General features: G+C 47.7%; 1 protein-coding gene across 1 annotated transcript; it reads left to right on the top strand.

The window, feature by feature from the left end:
- The first annotated feature begins 1798 nt into the window (after positions 1-1798).
- galnt16 (UDP-N-acetyl-alpha-D-galactosamine:polypeptide N-acetylgalactosaminyltransferase 16) lies at positions 1799-22660 on the top strand. The gene is made up of 15 exons (XM_047018313.1): positions 1799-2177; positions 4790-4971; positions 5435-5533; positions 5799-5866; positions 8221-8286; positions 8774-8895; positions 16803-16890; positions 17127-17211; positions 17367-17470; positions 17991-18117; positions 18268-18360; positions 19031-19114; positions 19675-19801; positions 20147-20263; positions 22088-22660. Exons 1-15 carry the CDS (start codon positions 1971-1973, stop codon positions 22229-22231), a joined length of 1713 nt encoding a protein of 570 aa, XP_046874269.1. The 5' UTR covers positions 1799-1970; the 3' UTR covers positions 22232-22660.
- The last annotated feature ends 1238 nt before the right edge of the window (positions 22661-23898 follow it).

The following is a 23898-nucleotide window of genomic DNA, read 5'->3' as shown; positions in this document are numbered from 1 at the left end:
GTCTTTGTTCTTGGGGTTTCCAGGGAGATCACCATTTTTGCACGGTTGTATGAAATGCCAGCAGTGTTAGTTAATGGAGCTAAAGGGCCGGGGATGGCCTCTGGGAGGGTCCGGCGAGGGCCTGGGGCAGACAGGGGGAATGTGGAGCCCCTCCGGAAGGGGGGACAGTGGAGAGGCCATGTTGACAGGAGTGGCACAGGGTTCCATGCTGGAATCTCCAGATGTGGTGCTTTCTTTCCCCTCTCGGGAGTTATGCTGAGAAGTGGGAGGAGTTACCAGCAGCATGCCTCATGGTACCTTATTCACATCTGACATGAGAATATCCAGAGTTATTTTCGTCATATGGTTGGGGTTGGTCACTGTCTTGATTGACATTAATGAACCTTATCAGCACAGCCGAGTTTGTTGAAATGAAGGAAATATAAAGGGATGAGCCATGCCTATTCTGCTTTCTTCCTCCCATCACCCTGCAAGGACGGAGGGGGAAACAGAAAGGCTTCAGGTTCACAATGACGCAGGGCTGATCCCTAGGTTTGCATAACTGGATTATGTGCTCAGAGCACAGGCGCAACACCAGACAGTGTCTCCAGGTAACGATAGTCTTCCACCCGCGACTCCAGTGGAGCGCTGCAGGATCGGAACCAGAGTCCAGTTCATTCAGCCGAGTCCTCCATGAGACAGCCCGGCACTAGAGGAGGTTAGCCCCTCTAGAACCCAGGCAGCGGCACTCTAAGATCTGGTGAGGTTCAACCACAGATCATAACTATGGGACATGGTAGCACATGGAGCAGGGTAATGTTTAAATAAAGAACTGTCCAGTCCCTGGGTGCCTCTGTAATTAGGGTCCAGCTGAAGACACATCGGCCACCCTTCTGAGTACTGATTTTTTTTGTTCCGTGTTCTGCATGTGTTCTATGTGTGCCCTATGTCCTATGTATGTTCTATGTTCTGTGTGTGTTCTATGTTCTGTGTGTGTTCTATGTTCTGTGTGTGTTATATGTGTGCTCTATGTTCTATGTGTGCTCTATGTCTATGTTCTGTGTTCTGTGTGTGTTCCGTATCAGACTGGTCCCTCTGTGTTGCCAATGCTCCTCCACTCCGCATCACATTACCTGTGTTTGTCTTCCCGACAGGAAGACGTGGCATTCTCCATTTCTAATGGTGTGGTAGCTAGCCAGCTGTGTGAAACCAAACAACCGTCCTTACTGTAGTTGGGTGGAGTGCGAATGACCTCATACCTGCTGGGTTTTTCGTTTTTTTTTTTCAGAGGAGGGGATCTGTTTCTGAGTCCACAGTAGGCTAAGCTCTCCAGCTCATGTATTACTGCTGGGTCGTCTCAGCGGAGTGCAGTTCAAATTCATCCCATTCTTCATAACGTAAGTGCACTGGAGGGGTGTTTTTGAGGGCCTGATGTATTGATCTAAATGTGTGATAGTCCCAGGAGGTCGTAAAGGGCAGCTGCACCGTCTGCTCCTAGTGGACCCACCATCTGCATTGTCATGTAATTCATAGATTTGAATTCCGATATTTTCGTTAAGAATTTGTTGGAATTAAGAGTGGATGTATGCCCTACGTCAATCAATGCACCATACTGACAAAGCCTATTGTCGTTTTATATATTGTATAACTAGCCTAAATGTATCACATTAGTCATTCATTCACTGTGATCATCTCTAAAACAAATGTGCAAACAACACAGACTTATATATGCAGCCTATAGGCAGGCCACGGGGCCTGTCGGCGACCACCGTGACAGGAGGGCGTGATCTCACGGCGCTAGGACCGTGGCTGTCTGCGCGCACATCCTAGCAGTACGAGAGCTCCGTTGAATTGCTTGCGACCAGTGAAGCTGTTCGCTGCGGTTGCGAGCCATCACCGGGGAAGCACCCTCTGCGCTCATCACTCTCGGAGTCCTGAAAAAGACCTGAACCGCCTGGGCTCGTCTCCGGTGCTCTCCCTATGGACTTACAATGCGCAGGATACGGGCCAACGCCATCGCGATTCTGACCGTTGCGTGGATACTGGGAACGTTCTATTACCTGTGGCAGGACAATAAACCGCACACATCCCCGTCTTCGGCGTCGCAGGCTCGCGTCGCGGGCGGCCGGAGCCATGGACCGAAGGTCGCTGTCGGGCGGCTGGAGATACAGCGAGAAGACAGGACTATCCCGCTAATTGTAAGTGACAGGTTGGGGCAAGCAGCAGGAGAAATGGGGGATCAGAATTCAGGAATTGCTGATGTGCCGAAAGATGCAGGTGTGTGCGTGTGTATGTGTGGATGTGTGTGTGGGTGCACGCTTGTGGGTGTGTGTCGCATGTTAATGTGCGGATCGTAGTCTGTGTACTGTACACCACATAGCCTACAGCACAGCTGGAAAGGGGATCTAGTTATCTTCTTCATAGATATCAGATTGTGGTGCAAAGAACAAGCGTCGACGCCAAACAGATAAGCCCTAAGAACAGCTGCATATCCTGTAATGAACCTATATCCACAGACCTGTGTTTATCAATGCAAGTTGTGGTCATTTGCTATCTTGTGATATCTTGTGTTGCGCCTAGCAGGACCTTGATTAGCCCCTAATAGGCTTTCCGTAAGTCCAAGAGCTGCACACACTCCTTGCTAAACACATTCGCTGAAACAAAAGATTCGTATGTAGACGACGACCTCGATGGTCAATGTCCAAATTGGATTTGTGCAGACAGAGGCAAACACAGATAGGCCGAACGTCCCTGGGGTCTTCGTGGTGTTTGTTTATTTCTGGTTGTATTGTTTGTTTTAGGTCTGGTTCGGCTGCCCGCCTAACCTTGTCAGGTTTAGGCTATACTAGACAAGGTGTGAGACCGACTGTGTTCCCCAACTATCATAGGCACGAACAACGTTCTGCACAAGCCACAAAGCCGTGTCTCGGCCTGTAGTCAGAAATCAGGAATAATTTAAGAAAAGGAAGCTATACATATTTCAGATTATCATGATACCATCATAAAGGTTGGACGTGGAAGTAGTTGGATTCAAAAGGGGGTTAATAGACTCACGAATACGGATTAAGTGAAAAACGCAATGAAACATGTTACTTATCTCTGAGTTTTTTTTTACTAGATGCATGAAAATCTCTCAGCTGTGTTTAGGGCCGCGCGCTCAGAAACGCGTTGATGTGGCACACGCGACTGTCTGACTATTCAGTTTTGTAAGAAACTATTCGGCATACAGTAAACAGTTATAAATGGAAGTGTGTAAAATGTGAGGGACTTTCACCTGAAATTCGTGTTTGCAGGTGCTTCACCCGGCTCCTTTTTTAAAGTAATAAGATATGTTAGCCTAGATTTGAGAGAGTGTGTTTAGAAGGCTCAATTACACTACAAACACATGGGATACTTGTAAATGATCTCAACCTTTGTGGTGGTAAAAAAAAGAACGCCAGACTTGCCCATCTTGTGTTTAAACGCGGACAGATGTAGACAACATGGTATGAAGGAAAAGCCAACTGGATCATTAGAATGTATCTTACCAAGCAGAAAAAACTCAGAATATCCTATATGATTCACTTTGGAGTTGGTTACATTATTTTCTGTAGAACCCAAACACCTGGTGTTTTGGGCATTATTTGGCGTGACCCGTGCCCAGGTAATGTGACCTGTATAAAGATGGGTTAGCCATGACCGAAAACAATGGTGGCTGTAGCTACACACTTAATACTTTAACCTTGGAACACTGCATATTATTTGGACTTTTGTTTTTGGCTTAGCAAAAATGGCACGAGGCGTTTTATATTATTAGATCATCATTATAAACGGTGTGAGTATCCATAAATCTGCACAGAAACAGATTTTTCTTCCTTTCACATTCCTTTTTTGTATGTAAAACCTCACCATGCAACACACTTGCTGGCTCTGTCGTGTCGTCAGTGGATGAGGCCGCTGTGTGTTCAAGCCCGTTTAGTCGAACATTTATAGAGGGCTGTCCGCCAAAACACATCTGCTGCTGTGGACTGAAATACTCGACCGAGTCTCTGTTCAGACACGTCATACTGGGTCATAGCTGCCAAGAGTTTCAACACATCAGCGTGGTAACACTACGCTTACAGTTTCTGAGACTAGCACTAGGACTTCCCTAGCAACAAGGCGTTGCTAAAAAACACACTCCAAGTGACTTGATTGTCCCAGAAGCTTGATAAAGGATCAGGTGCATCCAGACCAGACAACCACGTGCTAATGTTAGACAAAGATTGGAAACGATTTGTCAGCACTAAATTCAGGCTGATCTGATTCAGATTTCGATTTGGAGAGTCTTTGAAGTTGGCGCGTGAGGCCCGGGCAGATTCCACATTCATCCCCCGGTGAAAGATCATATTTAATTCAGGATTAAGTTTGGACGTGCCTTCTGGGCCTACGTCTGATTTTTTTTCTCTCTCGTGAGAGATGGAAAGTGAGGTCATGGTTGTAGGAGCGTCCTTCCCGACACACCGTTCATAACACAGGTCTAAAGAATGCAGCTTTCTCACTCTCCATCCCCCCCACCCCCACCCCCCATCGCTCCACCAAAAATCTGTCATCACCAGCTCCGGCTTTCCTCTCTGTCCTCTACTCCTCCACTCAGCTGTCCTCAGAGTGGAGCAGAGTAAAGTAGAGCAGAGCAGAGCGGTGCACAGAGTACGGCACAGTCGAGTTACTGTTACAACATCAGAAGCAACAGCGCCCAGACGGATCAGTAAAATTGACACAGACTCCCCTCCTCCCCAAAAAACCCCTGCTGGTGTTTTGAGCCGTGCGCTCCGTGCTGCCCCCCCTGCAGGTGAGCCAGGCTCCGCACGCCGACCCCCAGGGCGGGCTGGTGGGCAGCTTCGACGAGCAGGCCTACCTGCAGGACAAGCAGCTGAGGGAGGGAGATGACCCCTACCGCGAGCACGCCTTCAACCTGCAGGAGAGCGACCGCCTGGGCAGCCAGAGGGCCATCAGAGACACCCGACACTACCGGTGACCAGACACACACACACACAGACACACAGACACACACATACACAGACACACACACACACATTCACACAGACACACACACACACGCACTCACACAGACACACACACACAGACACACACACAGACACACACACACTCACACACACACAGACACACACACAGGCACACACACACACACTCACACAGACACACACACAGACACACACACACACACATCACACAGACACACACACACGCACACTCACACAGACACACACAGACACACACACAGACACACACACAGACACACACACTCAAACAGACACACTCACTCCCACCAGACATAAACACGCGCACACACATACAAATACACCCACATATATATACGCACGCACACACATACACGCTCACACTGTACCTGCTGAGATGTCTTTGGGAGTGCTCTAGCTGGTGCCCGCTGACCCTGGCTCGCCCCGCCCCCCAGGTGTGCAGCGGTGACCTACGACCCCGAGCTCCCGTCCACCAGCGTCATCATCACTTTCCACAACGAGGCCCGCTCCACCCTACTGCGCACCATCAAGAGGTAACCAGCCCCGCGGCAACACCACAGAGTCCAGGCTGGAGCCAGCTGTCTCTAACTCTCTCTCTCTTTCTCTCTCTCTTCATCTCTCTCTCCCTCTCTCCCTCTCTCTCTCTCTCTCTCTCTCTCTCTCTCTCTCTCTCTCTCTGCCTCTTTCTCTCTCTCATTCCCTTCCTTCTCTTTCCACCCGATCCTACCCTTCGTCCCCCTCTTCCTCCCTCTCTCTGTCTCTCTCCCTCTGCCCCCCACCTTCTACCCCCCTTCTCAGTGTTCTCATGCGTAGTCCCGCCCCCCTGATCCAGGAGATCATCCTCATCGACGACTTCAGCTCTGACCGTGAGTTCCTGCCTTCTGTGATTGACTGATTGTTCCTCCTTTGCTCTGTGATTGGCTGATTGGTCTTTCTATGCTCTTTGAATGGCTGATGGAGATTGAGAGAGGTGGAAGGAGAACAAGTGAGATAAACAAACTGTCAACAAAAACATCTGGAATGTTACCACACTGGTATTGGTGTTGGTCATCTCCATTGGGTACAGCTCCTTGGTTAGAGCATTTGACTGCAGATCAAGAGGTTGCAGGTTTTGGTCCTCTCTTTGGATAAAAGCGTCTGCCAACAAAACCACAGTATTACTATCATATACAATTATAATAACGAATACAATAATATTTTCTTTATTATTAATCAAATTGAAGCTGTCAGAAAGCATGAGTCATACTCACTGGCCATGCTGGAGGTGACTTGCTTGTTCTGCAATAGGAGCTCCATGCATGGTTCTATGAGCTCATCAGACACACCCCTCTGATCAGCACCAGGGGTCATCTGGATTCACTCTCTCACACACACAGACACACACACACACACACACACCCTCTGTACACACACTGTTTCTCTCACACACATTCTCGCTCTGTTTTGCACATATACACACAATCATAAATACATACACACCTTACACACACCACATATACACACATCCCATTACAGTAAAACCATGCAGTGTCACGGTCACCTCTGCGCTGTAAAATACACAGTCACACACACGCACACACACACACACACACACACAAACACAGACACACTCTCTCTCTGTCTCTCTCTCTGTTTCTCTCTCTGTCTCTCTCTCTGTCTCTCTCTCTCTCTCTCGCTCTCTCTCTCTCTCTCTCTCTCTCTCTCTCTCTCTCTCTCTCTCTCTCTCTCTCTCTCTCTCTCTCACACACACACATACACACACAAAACTGACCCACACTCCTACAGTACCTGGGGGCTAAGCAGCAGGAGGTGTGTTAGGGTCTAATGCTTCACTTCTCCTATTTGCAGGTGTGTGTGGCGTGTATGTGTGTGTATGTATGTTTATGTGTGTGTGTATGTATGTGTATGTGTGCGTGTGTGTGTGTATGTTTATACGTGCGTGTATGTGGTGAGTGTGTGTGTGTATGTTTAGATGTGTGTGTATGTGGTGAGTTTGTGTGTGGTGTGTGTGGTTGGTACGTGTGTGTCTCTGCCAAGGGCCTGCTAGGACGAGCATTAGAGGAGACAGGACCCCCCATCCCCTATTCCCCTATTCCCCCCCCCCCCCCCCCCCCCCCCTCCCCCCTCCTCTCTCTCCAGGGTTGTACTGGCAGACAGACTTAGAGGAAACCTGGGCTGGTGTGTGTGTGGTGTGGGTATATGCATGTGTGTGTGTGTGGTTGGTTGTGTGCATGCGTGACGTGTGCGTGTGTGTCAGGGAGTCGGTCAGTGACGGCACAGGGATGTCCAGTCTCTCTGTAATCCTGTTACTGTAATGTTCTCCTTAATTAGAAAAGGACTGTCCTCAATCACAACCAGGATCTGGGAGGGATGGAACCATGTGACCATTAGAGCACACACACACACACACTTACAGTACACACACACACACGCGAGCACACTCACACCATAACACACAAGCTTACTTGTTAAAAGTATGCAACATCTGCTTGGTGGCTGTGTGCTGCCACGGCCTCTGTCTGAGTAGTGAACATCTAAATAACACACACACTCCAGCTGTCCCCTTCTGAGGGTCACCATCACTGGAATACACACAAACACTGTCGCGCACGCACACAAACACCCATACACAAATCCTCTTGAACATATCACCCCCCCCCACACACACACACACACAAAGGGATAGCTCACACATGTGAGTTTGTGTCAATGTCGACCCTGCTCCTAATCCTGCTCTCTTCAGGGTGTGGGGATTGGAGTGTGTGCGCACGTGGATGTATGTGTGTGCGCACGTGTGTGTGTGGGGTAGAGAAAGGCTCTCCTCTCAGCTATCCAGTCAGATGACAGATCAACGTCTTGTGTTGCCGTTGGTCGAAGAGCCGATTGGTGTCTGATTGGTGTTACTGTAGTACAGTGGTTGAGAAAAGTGTATGATTTTAAGATGTGTTATTTTAAGCATTTGATTTGGAGTATTTGTGTGTGTGTGTTTGTTTACGTATGTTTGTGTTAGTGAATATGTGTGTCAATGAGTGTGTGTGTGTGCATGTGAGTGCAGGTGTATGTGTGTGAGTACATGTGCATGTCTGTGTGAGAGCGTGTGTACGTTAGTGTGTGTGTGTAAGTGCATGTGTGTTAGTGACTGAGTACATGTGTATGTGTGTGTGTTTGTGTGTGCATGCGTGTGTGTGTATCTCTAACGTGATCGCCTCTGCTCCTGCAGCTGATGACTGCCAGCTGCTCTCTCAGATTCCCAAGGTGCACTGCCTGAGGAACGGACGAAGAGAAGGTGAGGAGGGGAGGAGCCAAGGGAGGGGGGAGGAGCCAAGAGAGGGGGGGAGGGGCCAAGAGAGGGAGGGAGGAGCCAGGGGAGGGGAGGGAGAAGGACAAAAGGGACAGGGAGGGTAGGAGGGAGAGAGAGAGAGAGAGCGAGAGAGAGAGAGGGGATGAGGACAGGGAAGAGAGAAGGAGAGGAGGAGGGAGGTAAGGAAGGAAGGAGAGGGTGAGGGAAAGAGGGAGAGAGAGAGGGAGGAGGGAGCAAGGATGTCGGTGGAGATCAGAATGCTAGAAGAACAAGTTAGATCTTTAGGCAAAGGAGAAGAATTGATTTACATGAACATTGTTGCAACATCTTATTACATCATAGTTTATTTGACAAAGCTGAGCTTTATAAGCTGGAACAGTACGTGTACTTCCCCCCCAACACTCCCCTCTCCTCCGCCTTCCTCTCTCCTCTCCTCCGTCACTCTCTCCACACTCCCCCCCCCTCCCCCCAGGGCTGATCCGCTCCAGGGTGCGTGGTGCGGGCGCTGCCTCGGCCCCTGTGCTCACCTTCCTGGACAGCCACTGTGAGGTCAACACTGACTGGCTGCAGCCCATGCTCCAGAGGGTCAAGCAGGTATGTCTCTCACACTCTGCAATTATAGCTCTGTACACACACACACACACACACACACACACATGCACACGCACACACATGTACACACACGCACACATGCACACACACTCTCTTTTCTCTGCCCGCTTTGGCCAACATACTGTCCAGCAGACTTGCATACAACACACATACAACACACATACAAACATACATGTTCTTTGACATAAACAGTGTATACAGTGCCCTCCAAAAGTATTGGAACAGTGAGGCCAATTCCTTTATTTTTGCTGTAGACTGAAAACATTTGGGCTTGACATCAAACGATGAATGTGAAACCAGAGATCAACGTTTCAGCTTTTATTTCCAGATATTTACATCAGGATCTGATGCACAAATTAGAAAATATCACCTTTTTGTTCGAACCCACCCATTTGTCACGTGAGCAAAAGTATTGGAACATATGACTGACAGGTGTGTTTTGTTGCCCAGGTGTGTCCTATTACATACATTATTCAATCAATAAATACCACTGAATGTCTACACTCAGGTTCAGATTGGGTAAGATAGGTTTTGTCTATGCAGACTGTATTCAGAGGTGAAAACAACATGAAAACCGGAGCGCTGTCTTTGGGTGAAAAACAAGCAATTGTGAGTCTTAGAGAAGATGGAAAATCAATCAGAGCCATTGCAGAAACATTGGCCATAGCCAGTACAACCATTTGGAATGTCCTGAAGAAGAAGAAAACTACTGGTGTACTAAGTAACAGACGTCGAACAGGTAGACCAAGGAAAACATCAGCAGTTGATGACAGAAACATTGTGAGAGCTGTAAAGAAAGACCCTAAAACAACTGTTAGTGAGATCAGCAACAACCTCCAGATGGCAGGAGTGAAGGTATCACTATCTACTGTTCGCAGAAGACTTCATGAACAAAAGTACAAGGGCTACACCAGAAGATGCAAACCACTCATTAGCAAGAAGAATAGGAAGGCCAGGCTGGAATTTGCCAAAAAGTACAGAGATGAACCTCAAAAATTCTGGGACAAAGTTTTATGGACTGATGAGACAAAGATTAACTTTTACCAAAGTGATGGAAAGGCTAAAGTTTGGAGAAAGAAAGGAACTGCTCATGATCCCAAACACACAAGCTCATCTGTGAAACATGGTGGAGGTATCAAATCAAATCAAATTTATTTGTATAGCCCTTTTTACACGCAAGCATGTCACAGAGGGCTTCACATGCGCCCATAGAACTGCCCCTCAACCAACCTAAACCCTCAAGGAAGACAAGGAAAAACTCCCAGAAAAACTCCCACCGGGAGAAAAAATGGAAGAAACCTTGGGAGGAGCAATTCAGAGAGGGATCCCCTCCTCCAGAGACGGTTGGTAAGAGAGAGGAGCAGAACACAAGCTAAACATAGTCATACAGTGTCAATGGGTTTTGAAACACCAAAATCCATTGTTCGGCTTTATAGACGTTGGATGGGACCGGGAAACTCGCTGTTGGCCGTCATGGAGACTGGATTCCGGGTGACGACCTGGTTCAGCGTTGGCAGACCGACGACCAAGCAGGTCCTGACAGCTCAAACCCCCCACACCACAGGGAATGTGTGGGGGGGGGACAGAGAGGAGAGCAGGGATTAGAGAATGCCAGGAGCAGCTAACAGTTACAGTCAAAATAGAATGAGATCCCCACCGGTCAAGTGTGGACTAGTGCAGCAATTTAACAGAGCAAAAAGGGTATTTGATGCAGCCCCACACACCAAAACAACGACAGCCCCCCTCAGTTGGAACATGAACTCTGTTCCAGGGGAAAGAACTCTAAAGTAGGTTATACTTATACGAATAAAGATGAAAACAGCCAGTCCCCCGTTGTCTCCAACTAGTAATAAAAACTATAACAGTAACAATATACAGCAACGGAACTATAATAATAATAATACTAACAATATACAGTAACAGGTTTACTTTATTTGTAACATCTAGCTGGGCAATGTGAACATAAGCTATAATTAAAATTTAAAAGTTACATGTGATACACACATAGGCAAGCACACATCCCAGGTTTACATAGAAAGTACACACATACTTCCCTTTAACAATCATAGAATTGACTAAACAAGAACGTTTTTAATCTAGTTTTAAATGTCGAGACAGTATCAGCTTCCTTAATTGAGATGGGTAATTTGTTCCAAAGAAGAGGTGCTCTATATGAGAACGCCCTACCTCCAGCAGTTTTTTTCTTAACTTTGGGTATTACCAGATAGCCGGCATTTTGAGATCTTAGAGACCTTGCGGGGCAATAGGGTGCAAGGAGACCGGAGAGGTACAGTGGTGCCAATCCATGCAGAGATTTGTAAGTTAGTAGTAGAACTTTGAAATCAGCTCTGGCTTGGATAGGGAGCCAGTGTAAAGAGATAAGAGTCGATGTTATATGATCAAACTTTCTAGTTTTAGTCAATAGTCTAGCAGCAGCATTTTGCACCCGCTGTAAGTTTTTTAGGTAGGTAATTGGGAGGCCAGAGAACAACACATTGCAGTAGTCCAATCGGGACGTAACAAAAGCATGTATTAGTTTTTCAGCATCATCCTTTGAGAGGAATTTTCGTATTTTGGCAATATTACGTAGATGGAAAAATGCTGTTCTGGTGATTTGCTTAATATGGTACTCAAATGAAAGGTCTGGGTCCATTGTGACTCCCAGATTTTTTACCAGCTGGCTTTGAGATACTTTGACGCCGTCTAAGTCTAAGGTTAGATGGGATAAATTATTTCGGTGTTTTTTCGGACCAAAAATTTGAACCTCGGTTTTATCCGAATTAAGAAGAAGGAAATTTGCAGTTATCCAAGTTTTCAACCCGGAAACACAGGTTTCCATAGCATGTGGAAATTCTCCCGGCTTTATAGACATGTATAGCTGAGTATCATCTGCATAGCAGTGAAAATCTACCCCAAAACTTCTAATTATGTTTCCTAAAGGCAACATATAGAGTGAAAATAACAGAGGGCCTAAAACTGAACCCTGTGGTACTCCGTATTTTACAATGGAGCTCCTGGATGAGCAACCATCATAGTGGACATATTGTGATCTATCAGATAGATACGATCTGAACCACTGAAGTGAAGTACCAGAAATCCCAACATAGTTCTCCATACGTTCCAGGAGAATCTCATGATCTACAGTGTCAAAAGCTGCACTTAGGTCTAGAAGAACAAGGACAGAGCTAAAGCCCGCGTCAGAGGCTAATAATAGATCATTGACTACCTTGGCTAATGCAGTTTCAGTGCTGTGGTGAAGACGAAATCCAGACTGGAGAGGTTCATAGAGCTAATTTGAGGAGAGGTGCTCAGTGAGCTGTTTTGCCACAGCTTTTTCCAAAATTTTGGAGAGAGATGGCAAATTTGAAATGGGCCTGTAATTGCTAAGACAACCTGGATCCAGGTTTGGTTTTTTAAGAAGGGGCTTGATAATAGCTTGTTTGAAATCGTCAGGGACTTGTCCAGTTACAAGAGATTCATTAATAATACTAAGCATGGGCGGTCCAATAATATGGAGAAGTTCCCTACAAAGTTTGGCAGGGAGGGGATCGAGAAGGCAGCTAGTGGGTTTCGAGGAATCTATCAGCTTGATGAATGCTTCCATAGAAATAGGGTTAAAGTGAGTGAGAGTCTCAACATGCAGAATGCTGGGTACAGAGGGAAAATCAGTGTTGATGGCCACTCCTCCAGGACTAGTCTGTAGTTTGTCCCTTATTGCATAGATTTTTTGGTCAAAGAAATCTAAGAAATCATTGGGAGAGAGATCTGAACTAACACAGAGTGTACTTTTCTTAGTGAGTTTTGCAACAGTATCAAATAGGAACTTAGTGTTGTGTTTGTTCTTACTAATCAACTTAGAGAAATATTCTGATCTGGACCTGATGAGGACTTGCTTGTACTCTATTTGGCTGTCCTTCCAGGCCAGGCGGAAAACCTCCAATTTAGTGGTACGCCACTTACGCTCTAATTTTCTAGTGGACCTCTTGAGAGTGCGGGTTTCCTCTGAATACCATGGAGCCAGTTTCTTGTCTATTCTTTTCCTTGGTTTGAGTGGAGCAACAGAATCTAGGGATTGCTGAAGAACCAAATTCAGATCCCTTGTTTTAGCATTTAATGATTTATTCGGGACATCAAGTGCTTCTAGTGCAGCGGGTAGAATACTAGCCAGTTCCAGAGCTGTATTTGGGGTTAAGCAGCGGCTAATAGAAATATTCTGGGTGCCAGAGGGCATATTCTAGGTAATGTCATGGCTTGGGCTTGCATGGCTTCTTCTAGGACGGGCTCATTAATCTTCATTGAGGATGTAACACATGATGGCAGCAGCAAAATGAACTCGGAAGTCTACAGAAACATTTTGTCTGCCAATTTAAGGAAAGATGCAACCAAACTGATTGGCAGAGCCTTCATCATGCAGCAAGATAACGACCCAAAACACACTGCCAAAACAACAAAGGAGTTCATCAGGGGCAAGAAATGGAAGGTATTAGACTGGCCAAGTCAATCTCCAGACTTAAACCCTATAGAGCATGCATTTTACCTGCTTAAGAGGAGACTGAAGGGAGGAACCCCACAAAACAAACAACAACTGAAAGAGGCTGCAGTGAAAGCCTGGGAAAGCATCAAAAAGGAAGAATGCAAAAGTTTGGTGACGTCAATGGGTCACAGACTTGCTGCAGTTATTGAAAGCAAAGGATTTGCAACTAAATATTAAGTCTTATTCACTTAAATATGTTTTAAGTATATCTGTTCCAATACTTTTTCTCACATGACAAATGGGTGGATTCAAACAAAATTTGATATTTTCTTAGTTGTGCATCAGATCCTGATGTAAATACCTGGAAATAAAAGCTGAAACGTTGATCTCTGGTCTCACGTTCATTATTTGATGTCAAGCCCAAATGTTTTCAGTCTACAGCAAAAATAAAGGAATTCGCCTCACTGTTCCAATACTTTTGGAGGGCACTGTATGTACATATATAGACATACTGTACATACACACATACACTGATCATACATAAATACACGTATACGAACAGACACTGTACAGCCAATGAGTCATTACGTAGTGTAAATAGAACCGCAGAAAAGGGGATTTAAAGAAAATAAATAATAAAACATGTTTATGTCATACGCATTATACCGTGTTCCACTGGCTGTCCCTAAGGTCATGGGAGGCTGCTACAAACGTTGCTGCCAAAATTACACAGTTGGGCTTGTTTTCAACTAAATAAACTATTTTCTCCCTATTTGTAAAAATGTGTTTATCATTTGGGGGGGAAGTGCGTTGTTTGAATTTCTTGATAAAGATTACATTTGGTGAGGAAATGGAGCTCTGTCTCCACCTCTCCCTGTGAGAAGAGAGAGCACAGCCTCTCCTTCCTGGGTAGCCAGGTCTGCATGTGACAGCCTGTTTCTACGGCCAGGCTGTTAGCTGGGCTGTCTGTTTCTAAGGCCAGGCTGTTAGCAGGGCTGTCTGTTTCTACGGCCAGGCTGTTAGCTGGGCTGTCTGTTTCTACGGCCAGGCTGTTAGCAGGGCTGTCTGTTTCTGGGGCCAGCCTGTTAGCAGGGCTGTCTGTTTCTGGGGCCAGGCTGTTAGCTGGGCTGTCTGTTTCTACGGCCAGGCTGTTAGCAGGGCTGTCTGTTTCTGGGGCTCCCTGAGTAGTAGTCACGCCCGGTACAGGACCAGCTGTCTGAGGGCTGTGAGGCTGTGTGTCCCTCTGGTAGGTCAAGGCTTGGGGGCCATAGAAGCGGGGGTCACAAAAATGATGGGAAAATTGCATTGCTCTTTCTTGGGTATTAAGTAGAAGCGGGAATTGGCCGAATTCAGTTATGCATAAGTTATTTGTAGCTTTCCTCTACAGACACACTCTCTCTCTGTCTCTCTCTCTGTTTCTCTCTCTGTCTCTCTCTCTCTCTCTCTCTCTCTCTCTCTCTCTCTCTCTCTCTCTCTCTCTCTCTCTCTCTCTCTCTCTTTCTCCCCCTTATCTCTCTCTCTCTCTCTCTCTCTCCATGTCTCTCTCTCTCTCTGTGTTTTCCCCTCTACTCTCTCTCTCTAAACCCTCCTCCCTCTCTCTGTCCCTTTCTCTGCCTTCACTCATTCTCCTTGTCTCCCTCCCTCCTTCCTCACTCATTCTTACTCTCTCCTCCTCGTCTCTCCCTGTCTATCTCCCTCTAAATTGTAAACCTCACTAACGAATGATAGCCAGAGTTCCTGTTTATATCTTTTCCCCGAGTCATCTGTGACCCTGACAGCTGTGGCCCCCCCCGCCCCCCCCCCCGCCCCCCCCCCCGCCCCCCCCCCCCCGCCCCCCCCCCCCCCAGCACTGTCCTGTCTCCTCTGCCTCATTAGTCTCTCTCCCTCTCTCTTAGCCCCCTCTGTCTCCTCCACATCGCTTTTCTTTTTTACTTCACTGGAACTCGTTTGGCTCCCCCTCATCCGTCTCAGCATCAGTTTTATTTGACCTAAACCTCCCCCCTCCTCCTCTCCTCTCTTCTCATCTCTCTCTGTCTCTCTCTCCCTTTCTCTCTCTTTCTTTCTCAATCTCCATCCTCTCTTTATCAGTTCCTCCTCTCTCCCTGGTTCTGACTCACCAAGCTCTGTTATCACCCGTCTGTCTGACAGCCCTTCAGAGCCCCCCCCCCCCCCCCCTCTCTCTCTCTCTCTCTCTCTCTCTCTCTCTCTCTCTCTCTCACACAAACACACACACACACAGACATACACACACACACATACACACACACACACACAGCTCACAGAGTACTCCCAGGCTAATGTTTCTGACCTGGGTCTCTTTGTAGGGAGGTGCTGAAAGAATCTGACACGCTGGTAGGAACAACAAACACACTCACGACCTCCCCCCCAGCCCTGTGCTGGCTCTCAAACTCACACACACACTCACTCACACACGTTCAATGCTTTTTCTCCTCTCTTTCTTGCTCTCCCTCTCTCTTTTTCTCTCTCTCCTCTTGCTCTCACGCCCTGACCCCAGGGATGAGACACAGGGTCAGGAAGTGACCTCACTGGAGAACAAGAGAGAACGAGAGGGAGAGAGAGGGAGGGAGGGAGGGAGAAAAAGAGATATGATCATCATTCAGATCCATTTTGGAAATGTACAGTGTCCTCTTTTCTCGGAGGGATTAGAGTGACTCATTAAAAACTCCATAAAATGATTATTGGTTCAAGCTGTTGGAAGTGCCGCTTCCCAAAGCTCTTTGGCAAAGTGCTGTTCCACTTTCCCCCCCCCACACACTTATGATGCAGAGAACACACAGTTCACCACGGGTTCAATCGCTGTACAAATAGAGATACCTCTAACTGGAAACAGGCCTTTGGATTTTTCAGTTGTAAGATCAACTTTGTGTGAACACAAACACACACACACACTTACCCCCCCCCACCCCACACACACACACACACAGAAACATACACACACACAGCCCCCCACACACACACAGCCCCCCCCCACACACACATACATACACGTTCAGCATTCGGTGTATAAGTGTCCCCCAGCCCCCCCGCCCTGTCAGTGCGACTCTCTGGAGGAGTGATCCTACAGAGAGGTCCTTTGAAGCCTGGAGAGTTGAGGGACAAGAAGTACAATGTTGGGGTGTACATGTGTATGTATGTGTCACTCACTCTGTCCCTCCAGCTCCCTCTCCATGGTCCCCTCCCTCCCTCCCATCCGGCCGCCCAATTCCTCTCTCCCTCAGCCCAGGGCCTCCTACCATCTCTGACACTGGTCAACACTGCTGGTGATGAGATGTGTGGATTGAAGCGTGCAGCGTGTCAGTGTTGAGATGCTGTGTAACTAACCCTGGTCTCCTGGCTCCTGGTTCCTGTTATCTGAACCCGGTTCCTTTTTCCTGTGTCCCTGTTTCCTCCCCAGGACCACACCCGGGTGGTCAGCCCCATCATCGATGTCATCAGCCTGGACAACTTTGCCTACCTGGCCGCCTCAGCAGACCTGAGAGGAGGTGAGTGCTGCATCACCACACACACACACACACGCACACACACGAACACACACATTTTTTGTCATTTAGCAGACACTCTTATCCAGAGCGACTTACACACACTTACACACACGTATACACAGGCACAAACACTCACACACACAGCATTAGACCACCCTTCTTCTCTCTGTACCATGATCATCGGTCTCTGCCTCTCTCTCTCATTCTCTCTCTCTCCATTCTTCCCATCTTCCCAGGGTTTGACTGGAGTTTACACTTCAAATGGGAGCAGATTCCCATAGAGCAGAAGATGGCGAGGAGTGACCCCACGCAGCCAATCAGGTAAAGCTATACTGCCTCTGGCTCCTCCCAGTCCCCCATGTTGGGACTTTGAACCAATCAGGAAGAGCTGTGCTACCAGTCTCTCCCAGCTGCCCTGCTAGCGTGTCCTCGTGTCTGACCTCTGAAGGTTGACCTTTAACCTTGCTTGCGCGCAGGACTCCGGTGATTGCCGGGGGCATCTTCGTCATGGACAAGAGCTGGTTCAACCACCTGGGGCAGTATGACACCCACATGGACATCTGGGGGGGGGAGAACTTTGGTGAGACGTCCTCCAGGTGTCGAGCTAGACGGTTCAGAGCTGCTGCAGTACACAGGAAGTTAGAGAGCTCTGCCCTCTCCACTCCTTTCCTCTTCTCTCCGTTCCTCTCCTCTACCCCCCTCCCTCCCTCTCCTCTCCTGTAGTATCTGGGCAGGGTGTTTAACTCTGTACCAGGTGGATGTGGGTACAGAGCTAAGTGCTCTACAGGGATAGTAAAGATAAGTGTGTGTGTGCGCATGCGTTTGTGTCTATGCATGTGTGTTTCCATGTGCTTCTGTGTGTGTGTGTATTTGCTTACCTCTGTGTGTGTGTGATCCCTTAATGCTGTGTGCGTGTGATCACTTACCTCTGTGTGTGTGTGTGTGATCCCTTAATGCTGTGTGTGTGATCCGTTAATGCTCTGTGTGTGTGTGTATTTGCTTACCTCTGTGTGTGTGTGATCCCTTAATGCTGTGTGTGTGTGTGTGATCACTTACCTCTGTGTCTGTGTGTTTCCGTTCCTCTGTGTGTGTGCCTCCAGAGCTGTCGTTCCGGGTGTGGATGTGTGGGGGCAGCCTGGAGATCCTGCCCTGCAGCAGAGTGGGACACGTCTTCAGGAAGCGCCACCCCTACGACTTCCCAGAGGGCAACGCCCTCACCTATATCAAGTGAGCCTTACCCTTAGCAGGAAGATGGGCTGTTATTATTACAGAGCACAATCTACTGCTGTGTTATTGCTGGACCTGACAACTTTCTTTGTGTATCTGTGTGTGTGTGTGCGTCTGCGTGTATCTCTGTGTGTGTGTGTGTGTGTGTAGGAACACGAGGAGAGCAGCAGAGGTGTGGATGGATGAGTATAAGCAGTACTACTACTCAGCCAGACCCTCTGCTCAGGGCAAGGCCTTCGGCAGGTCAGTCCCCCTTCTCCACCTCGGTATTATCTTCTACTGTGACCAGGTGTCAGTCACTCTTATCCTCCACACGTTATTCTCTGGAGCCCCGTCACGGCGTCGCTCCGCAGTGTCACTTCCTTCCTCTCTCACCCTCTCCGGGGATCAAACCAGGGTCCTCTGACTCACCCATGCAACTGACCACCTTATATAAACACTGCCAGCTACTCCACCGAAGAAAATAGCCATTCAGTGGTGCGGGTGGGCGGTATTTATACTGAGTTTTACCGGTTGAACTGGGTTACATTAGAAGAGGGTTTTTATCAAAAGAGACTCACAAGTAGTGCATTTAGAAAGTTCAGGAGATAATGAAGTGCATAGTTCTAGCTGTGTACCAGAGGTCAGAGTCATGGAACAGTCTGTGTTGCAATGTAACACTGTCGAATGAGCTTAAAATGTCTAGTTGTGAGGGAGGTTCTCATAGTTGTCCTTCTCGCCCTCTGTCTCTCTCTCTCTGTCTCTCTCTCCTTCTTCTTCTTCTTCTTCTTGTCTTTTCTTCTATTCTCTCTCTCTTCTCTCTCCTCTCCTCTCTTTTTTCTTCTATTCGCTCCTCTTTTCTCCTCACCTCTTTTCTTCTCTCTCTCCTCGTCCGTCTTCACGTTTGTCGTTTGTGGTTCCCTCTCTCATGCAGCATTGCAGATCGAATGATGTTGCGACGCAAGCTGAACTGCAAGTCCTTCCGCTGGTATATGGAGAACGTTTACCCTGAGCTGAGGTGAGGGCTCACACTTACCCTGGACAACATTCTACCATTTATTCATTTAGCGGACGCTTTTATCCCAACCAGAAATAGAAATAGTACCGATAGAAAGTACAGTAGAAGATCAGGGATCAGAAGTGCAGGGTCTCACGGTATGTCGGTGGTCAGAGTCAAGGAATGGTCTTTATTTACCAGGCACAGTGCAGAGTATCCACATGTCAGCTACCAGGCACCTACATTGGAACAATAACACTCCAATAAATCCAATATAACATAGAGCAGCGTCATATCGAAAGTGCAACATGAAAATGTTTTATAAGATGGGTCTGGTTTTAGAGCAGGTCTATTTATAAGAGACAGATTGTTTCTGTGGTAATTAGGTACACCTGCCTGGTGCTGTTGGAAAATTAGTGTGGCTGTTGTTGTTGTTATGCATGTTCCTCCGGCAACAGATTGAACAGAAAGATTGAGGAGCAGATTACTGCTCTACATCCGGTCTATTGTATTATAACGAGCCATCCTCCTCCTCTCCTCCTCCTCTCCTCTCCTCCTCTCCTGTCCTCTCCTGCCCCCAGGATCCCAGAGCAGGGTGCAGTGTCCAGTATCCTGAGGCAAGGGGGGCTGTGTCTGGAGACTCAGGGTCCAGAGAGCCTGGGCCTGGCAGGGTGCAGGGGAAGCGGCTCCAACCGGCCGCAATCGCAGGTCAGGGAGATTGACGTTCATTCAGCAGACACATTCATCCACACCAACATACAAACAGTGCATACAGAAAGTACATCAGAGAATCAAGGATCAGAAGTGCAAAGTAATCCAGGGCTCAGAGACGAGGAACGGTCTGTATGTACCAGGCACAGTCTAAAGTAACCACATTTCAGCTACCAGGCACTAATAATATCTCAATTACAGTATTACATGGGAGGCTACAGTGCAACAATCCCATCTCGGTTACAGTATAACATAGTCCAGTGCAAAACATCATGTAACCTTTGTGTAGCTGTGTAAGTCACTCTTATATCTTGTCGTGTCATGACCCCATGACCACACCAGAGATGGGAGCTGGCGGAGCCTCTGATTCGCCAGCAGGACCTCTGTCTCGCCATCTCTGCCTTCAGCGCGGGGTCAAAGGTCAAGATGGAGGCGTGCAGCGTGAAAGAGCCCAAACAGGTACGGGGATCTGGTCTCAGAGGAGCAGGCCGCCATCACAGCCCTCTAGCCTTTCGTACAGCTCTGCTTTCAGGACCAGGGCTGGGGCCCTTTTATGGGTAAAACAACCTGCCTGGTCACTTCTGAGCAGCCTCTCCCTGTTCTCTCCATCCCTCTGGGCTTGGGCTGGCTCCAGTCAACTGGTGATTGATGAGAGGGAGGCGAGAGCTGTAACCAGGACCATGTGTGTATGGGGGGGGCGTGTGGGGGGTGTGGGACAAGGGCCAGTCAGCCCTCTCATCCCACGGCGGCCCCCTCCAGAGGGCCTGCATCCTTATCCCGATGGGAGCTCGTGTTTCCCTTTCACAAGAGGGGGGTTTGTGTTTGTGTGTGTGTGTGCATGTGTGTGTGTTTAGGGTTGCCTTAACCTCTGCTTATCAGATCGACTTGATCTCGATGAACTCACGGGGATCTGGTGCTAAACTTCACATCTCAAATCTACTGATGAGGATTGGTGGGTTGCATTTGACTTTGACACACATGCAAGCACAAACAGGTTGTGCCCACACACGTGTCTGTGCACACACATTCCCACACACACACACACACGCATGCATAAAAACCGTACGGCTGTTCTCAGACCCCAATAAGAGTCCACATGGTTTTCCTCTGCTCTCATAGTTCCTGGATGTAGTGGATTGTAGGTCTGATCTGACGAATTCACCATCCAACCCTGAGACTGAACCGTATCAAGGGATTTATAGACAGGACGCTAATAGACCTCAGCTCCATGGGGAGTTATATCGGCCATGTCCATGTCTCATATTTGTCACTGGCAACTGAAGGTCAGAGGTCAACGTCCTCATTACTCAGGATACTCTAAGTGTCTAAGCGACCGTCGGGAACAAACCCAGGTGTCTCCTTTTCGCTTCCTGGAACAGCTGCGATATTAGAGCCGCCTGCTGGAGTTGATTAACTTTGTCCTTTACTTGATGTACGTTCTCAGGACGGACCGGCCAGTTACAATAGAACACTTACAAAAACCTTTCTATAAAACCCCATCTATCACTATCCCTCAAGCCAACTGCTCTTGCCCAGCCGAGTCTGAGAAGCCTTTTCTGGGTGAAGGAGCCCCCTAGAGGAGAGGAGGGGAGGAGTGGGAGAGAGGGGGGGGAGGAGAGGGGAGGATAGCAGTGGAGGAGAGGACTGTAGAGGAGGATTGGGGAGGAGTGAAGGCAATGGAGTGGCTGGGAGGACAAGAGCCGAGGGGAGGGGTGGTGATGTGGAGTGGAGGAAGAGGAGGAGGAGAGGAGGGGAGGAGTGTAGATGATGGGGTGGTGGGGAGGCGTAGAGAAGAAGGAGAGTAGGGGAGGAGTGGAGGTGATGGAGTGTGGGAGAGGAGATGGAGTGGCCCGTCTGGGAGATGGCAGGCTGCTGATCTCTCCAGCTGGGCGTGCTGGGGGTTTCCATTCTCCTCAGAGACACTCTGTCACTCATCTGTCCAGGCCTGCCTCTGTCTGCAGGACTCGCTGCTAACTGAAACAAGCTGGTCTCCATTAACAGAACCACTCACGCCCGCAGCCAGGCCACATTCCTATTGTTCCATGCTCTTAATGTTTATTTTTTGTTCCATTTTTTCACCGTAAGATAATAGCTCAGAGAGAGAGAGAGAGAGAGAGAGAGAGAGAGAGAGAGAGAGAGAAAGAGAGAGAGAGAGAGAGAGAGAGAGAGAGAGAGAGAGAGAGAGACAAACTGTGTGAAACTGTGTTCATACTGTGTAGTGTTGTGATAACACTGTGTGTTGTTCTGAGGCCATGTTATGATGCTCATTCTCTCCACGTGCAGAAGTGGAAACCTAAAGGCCCCGCGCTGCAACACATGGTCAGCGGACTGTGTCTGGACAGCCAGCCTGCGGCCGGACCCCCAGTCATCAGCCCCTGCCGCCCCCAGGTGGCCAGCCAAGCCTGGGAGCCACAGCTGATCACTTGAGCCCGGCTGGGCGGCCGGCCAGAGGGGGGGAGGCAGATACAGACTGTGCACTAGGACCCGGGAGACCACGCCTGAACACTGACGACTTGGTGGAGGAGGAGAGGAATGACGTCAAGAACCAAGTTTGGTGTTTTTAACTGGAGGCTCCTGTTTGATGTATATGTGGGTGACCAGAGTGCCAATGGAAAGATGAAAGTCCTTTGTGAAGCCGAAAGAGAGAGAGGATACATGTACACTTCTTTATTCTCCTGGGTGAGGTGTTTTTTTTAGGTTGTCTATGCTGAAAACTGGTACACAATTCATGTTTCATGTCCTGTATCTGTCTTGGTCAACTAACGACCACAGTAGGAATGATAGTGATCTCCTCACGGTTAAGTGCTAATTATACCATAGAATGTGTACTGGGGTGCACTTGCAGTAAACAATGACCACCATTTGTTTTTGTTTTTTTGTTATTGCCTAGCCTTAGGTGGAGGTGGGTGGTCTGCATAAATCTGGACTTTCTTTCATGCTGAAAAGTATCACCGTGCAAAACGTTGTCAAGCACATAATTTATTGTTTTGCATGGTCTGACCCAAGAATGTTTTGCTTTTCCTGTATGTAAATATCTGAACATATTTGATGCACAAAAATTTGATGCAAACTGCTTGGATTTTGTGTAAAGTATCCATATGTGGTTTCAAAAATAAAATGTGCTGACACCAAGTGTTTCCAGTTGTTAATGCACAAACTTTAGTCAGAGTTGCTGGGATATACAGCCATGCAACTGCAAGTTGTACAATCGATATTCATTCCGTGAGGAAATGCCAGTTAGTGTGAGACACTGTATGTGATCATCAAGTCTGTAGTCTAGATCTATCTATGCTTATAGAAAAGTAATTATGATTTGATTGTTATTCAAGTAATTTCATTCTCCTTTTCATATACTTATAACAGCAGAGTGGGTAACTAATTAAAGTTCAAAGCAATTATCTAACCTAGATTGGTTTTAAGTCTTGGGAAGCCAAGTCAAAAGAAGCTGTTTAAAATGAATTAATCCCGTACGTGAGTATCCTTTCACTTTGTCAGAAAATCGTCAATACCAAAAATGTCCACTAGAGTACAGATTAACCCAACATACAGAAAATGACCCCGTCCTACTTGATTTCCATCCTACTTGATTTCCATTGCTCCTTGACCTTGACCAGATTTGTCAGTGTGTTAGTGTGTATGTGTGTGTGTATGTGTGTGTGTGTGTGTGAGAGAGAGAGAGAGAGAGAGAGAGAGAGAGAGAGAGAGAGAGAGAGAGAGAGAGAGAGAGAGAGAGAGAGAGAGAGAGAGAGAGAGAGAGAGAAAGAGAGAGAGAGAGAGAGAGAGAGAGTGTGAGAGAGAGAGAATGTGTGTAATTAATGAGAGGGAATAACAAATAAAACCCACAACAGCATATCCAGTTTTGTAACTTTGTCAATCATACTTCTTTTTGTTTTTCACGTAACTTCCACAGTATTTTCCACAGAACTTTTCACTGGACTCCGGTTTGAAGCTCAACTCCTCAATCCCCGCTCATTGCTATGTGTGGAATGCAGGCTGATACTGATAAACTACTGGCCTTTAAAGAGGGCAACTTCTCATCAAAATAGGGGGTGGGGTGATCATAACTAGTTTATACAGGCAACCCGACATAGTGG

The sequence above is a fragment of the Hypomesus transpacificus genome, chromosome 3, assembly GCF_021917145.1.
Source record: "Hypomesus transpacificus isolate Combined female chromosome 3, fHypTra1, whole genome shotgun sequence".
Classification (NCBI taxonomy): domain Eukaryota; kingdom Metazoa; phylum Chordata; class Actinopteri; order Osmeriformes; family Osmeridae; genus Hypomesus; species Hypomesus transpacificus.
This window is presented reverse-complemented; position numbering and strand designations above follow the sequence as displayed.

Bases quoted from the DNA above. Each gene is read 5' to 3' on its own strand.
- galnt16 (XM_047018313.1), top strand. From the start codon at position 1,971: ATGCGCAGGATACGGGCCAACGCCATCGCGATTCTGACCGTTGCGTGG. The intron at 8,896-16,802 runs GTATGTCTCTCA...TTTCCTCCCCAG, and splicing joins TGCTCCAGAGGGTCAAGCAG to GACCACACCCGGGTGGTCAG. The intron at 19,115-19,674 runs GTGAGGGCTCAC...TCCTGCCCCCAG, and splicing joins AACGTTTACCCTGAGCTGAG to GATCCCAGAGCAGGGTGCAG.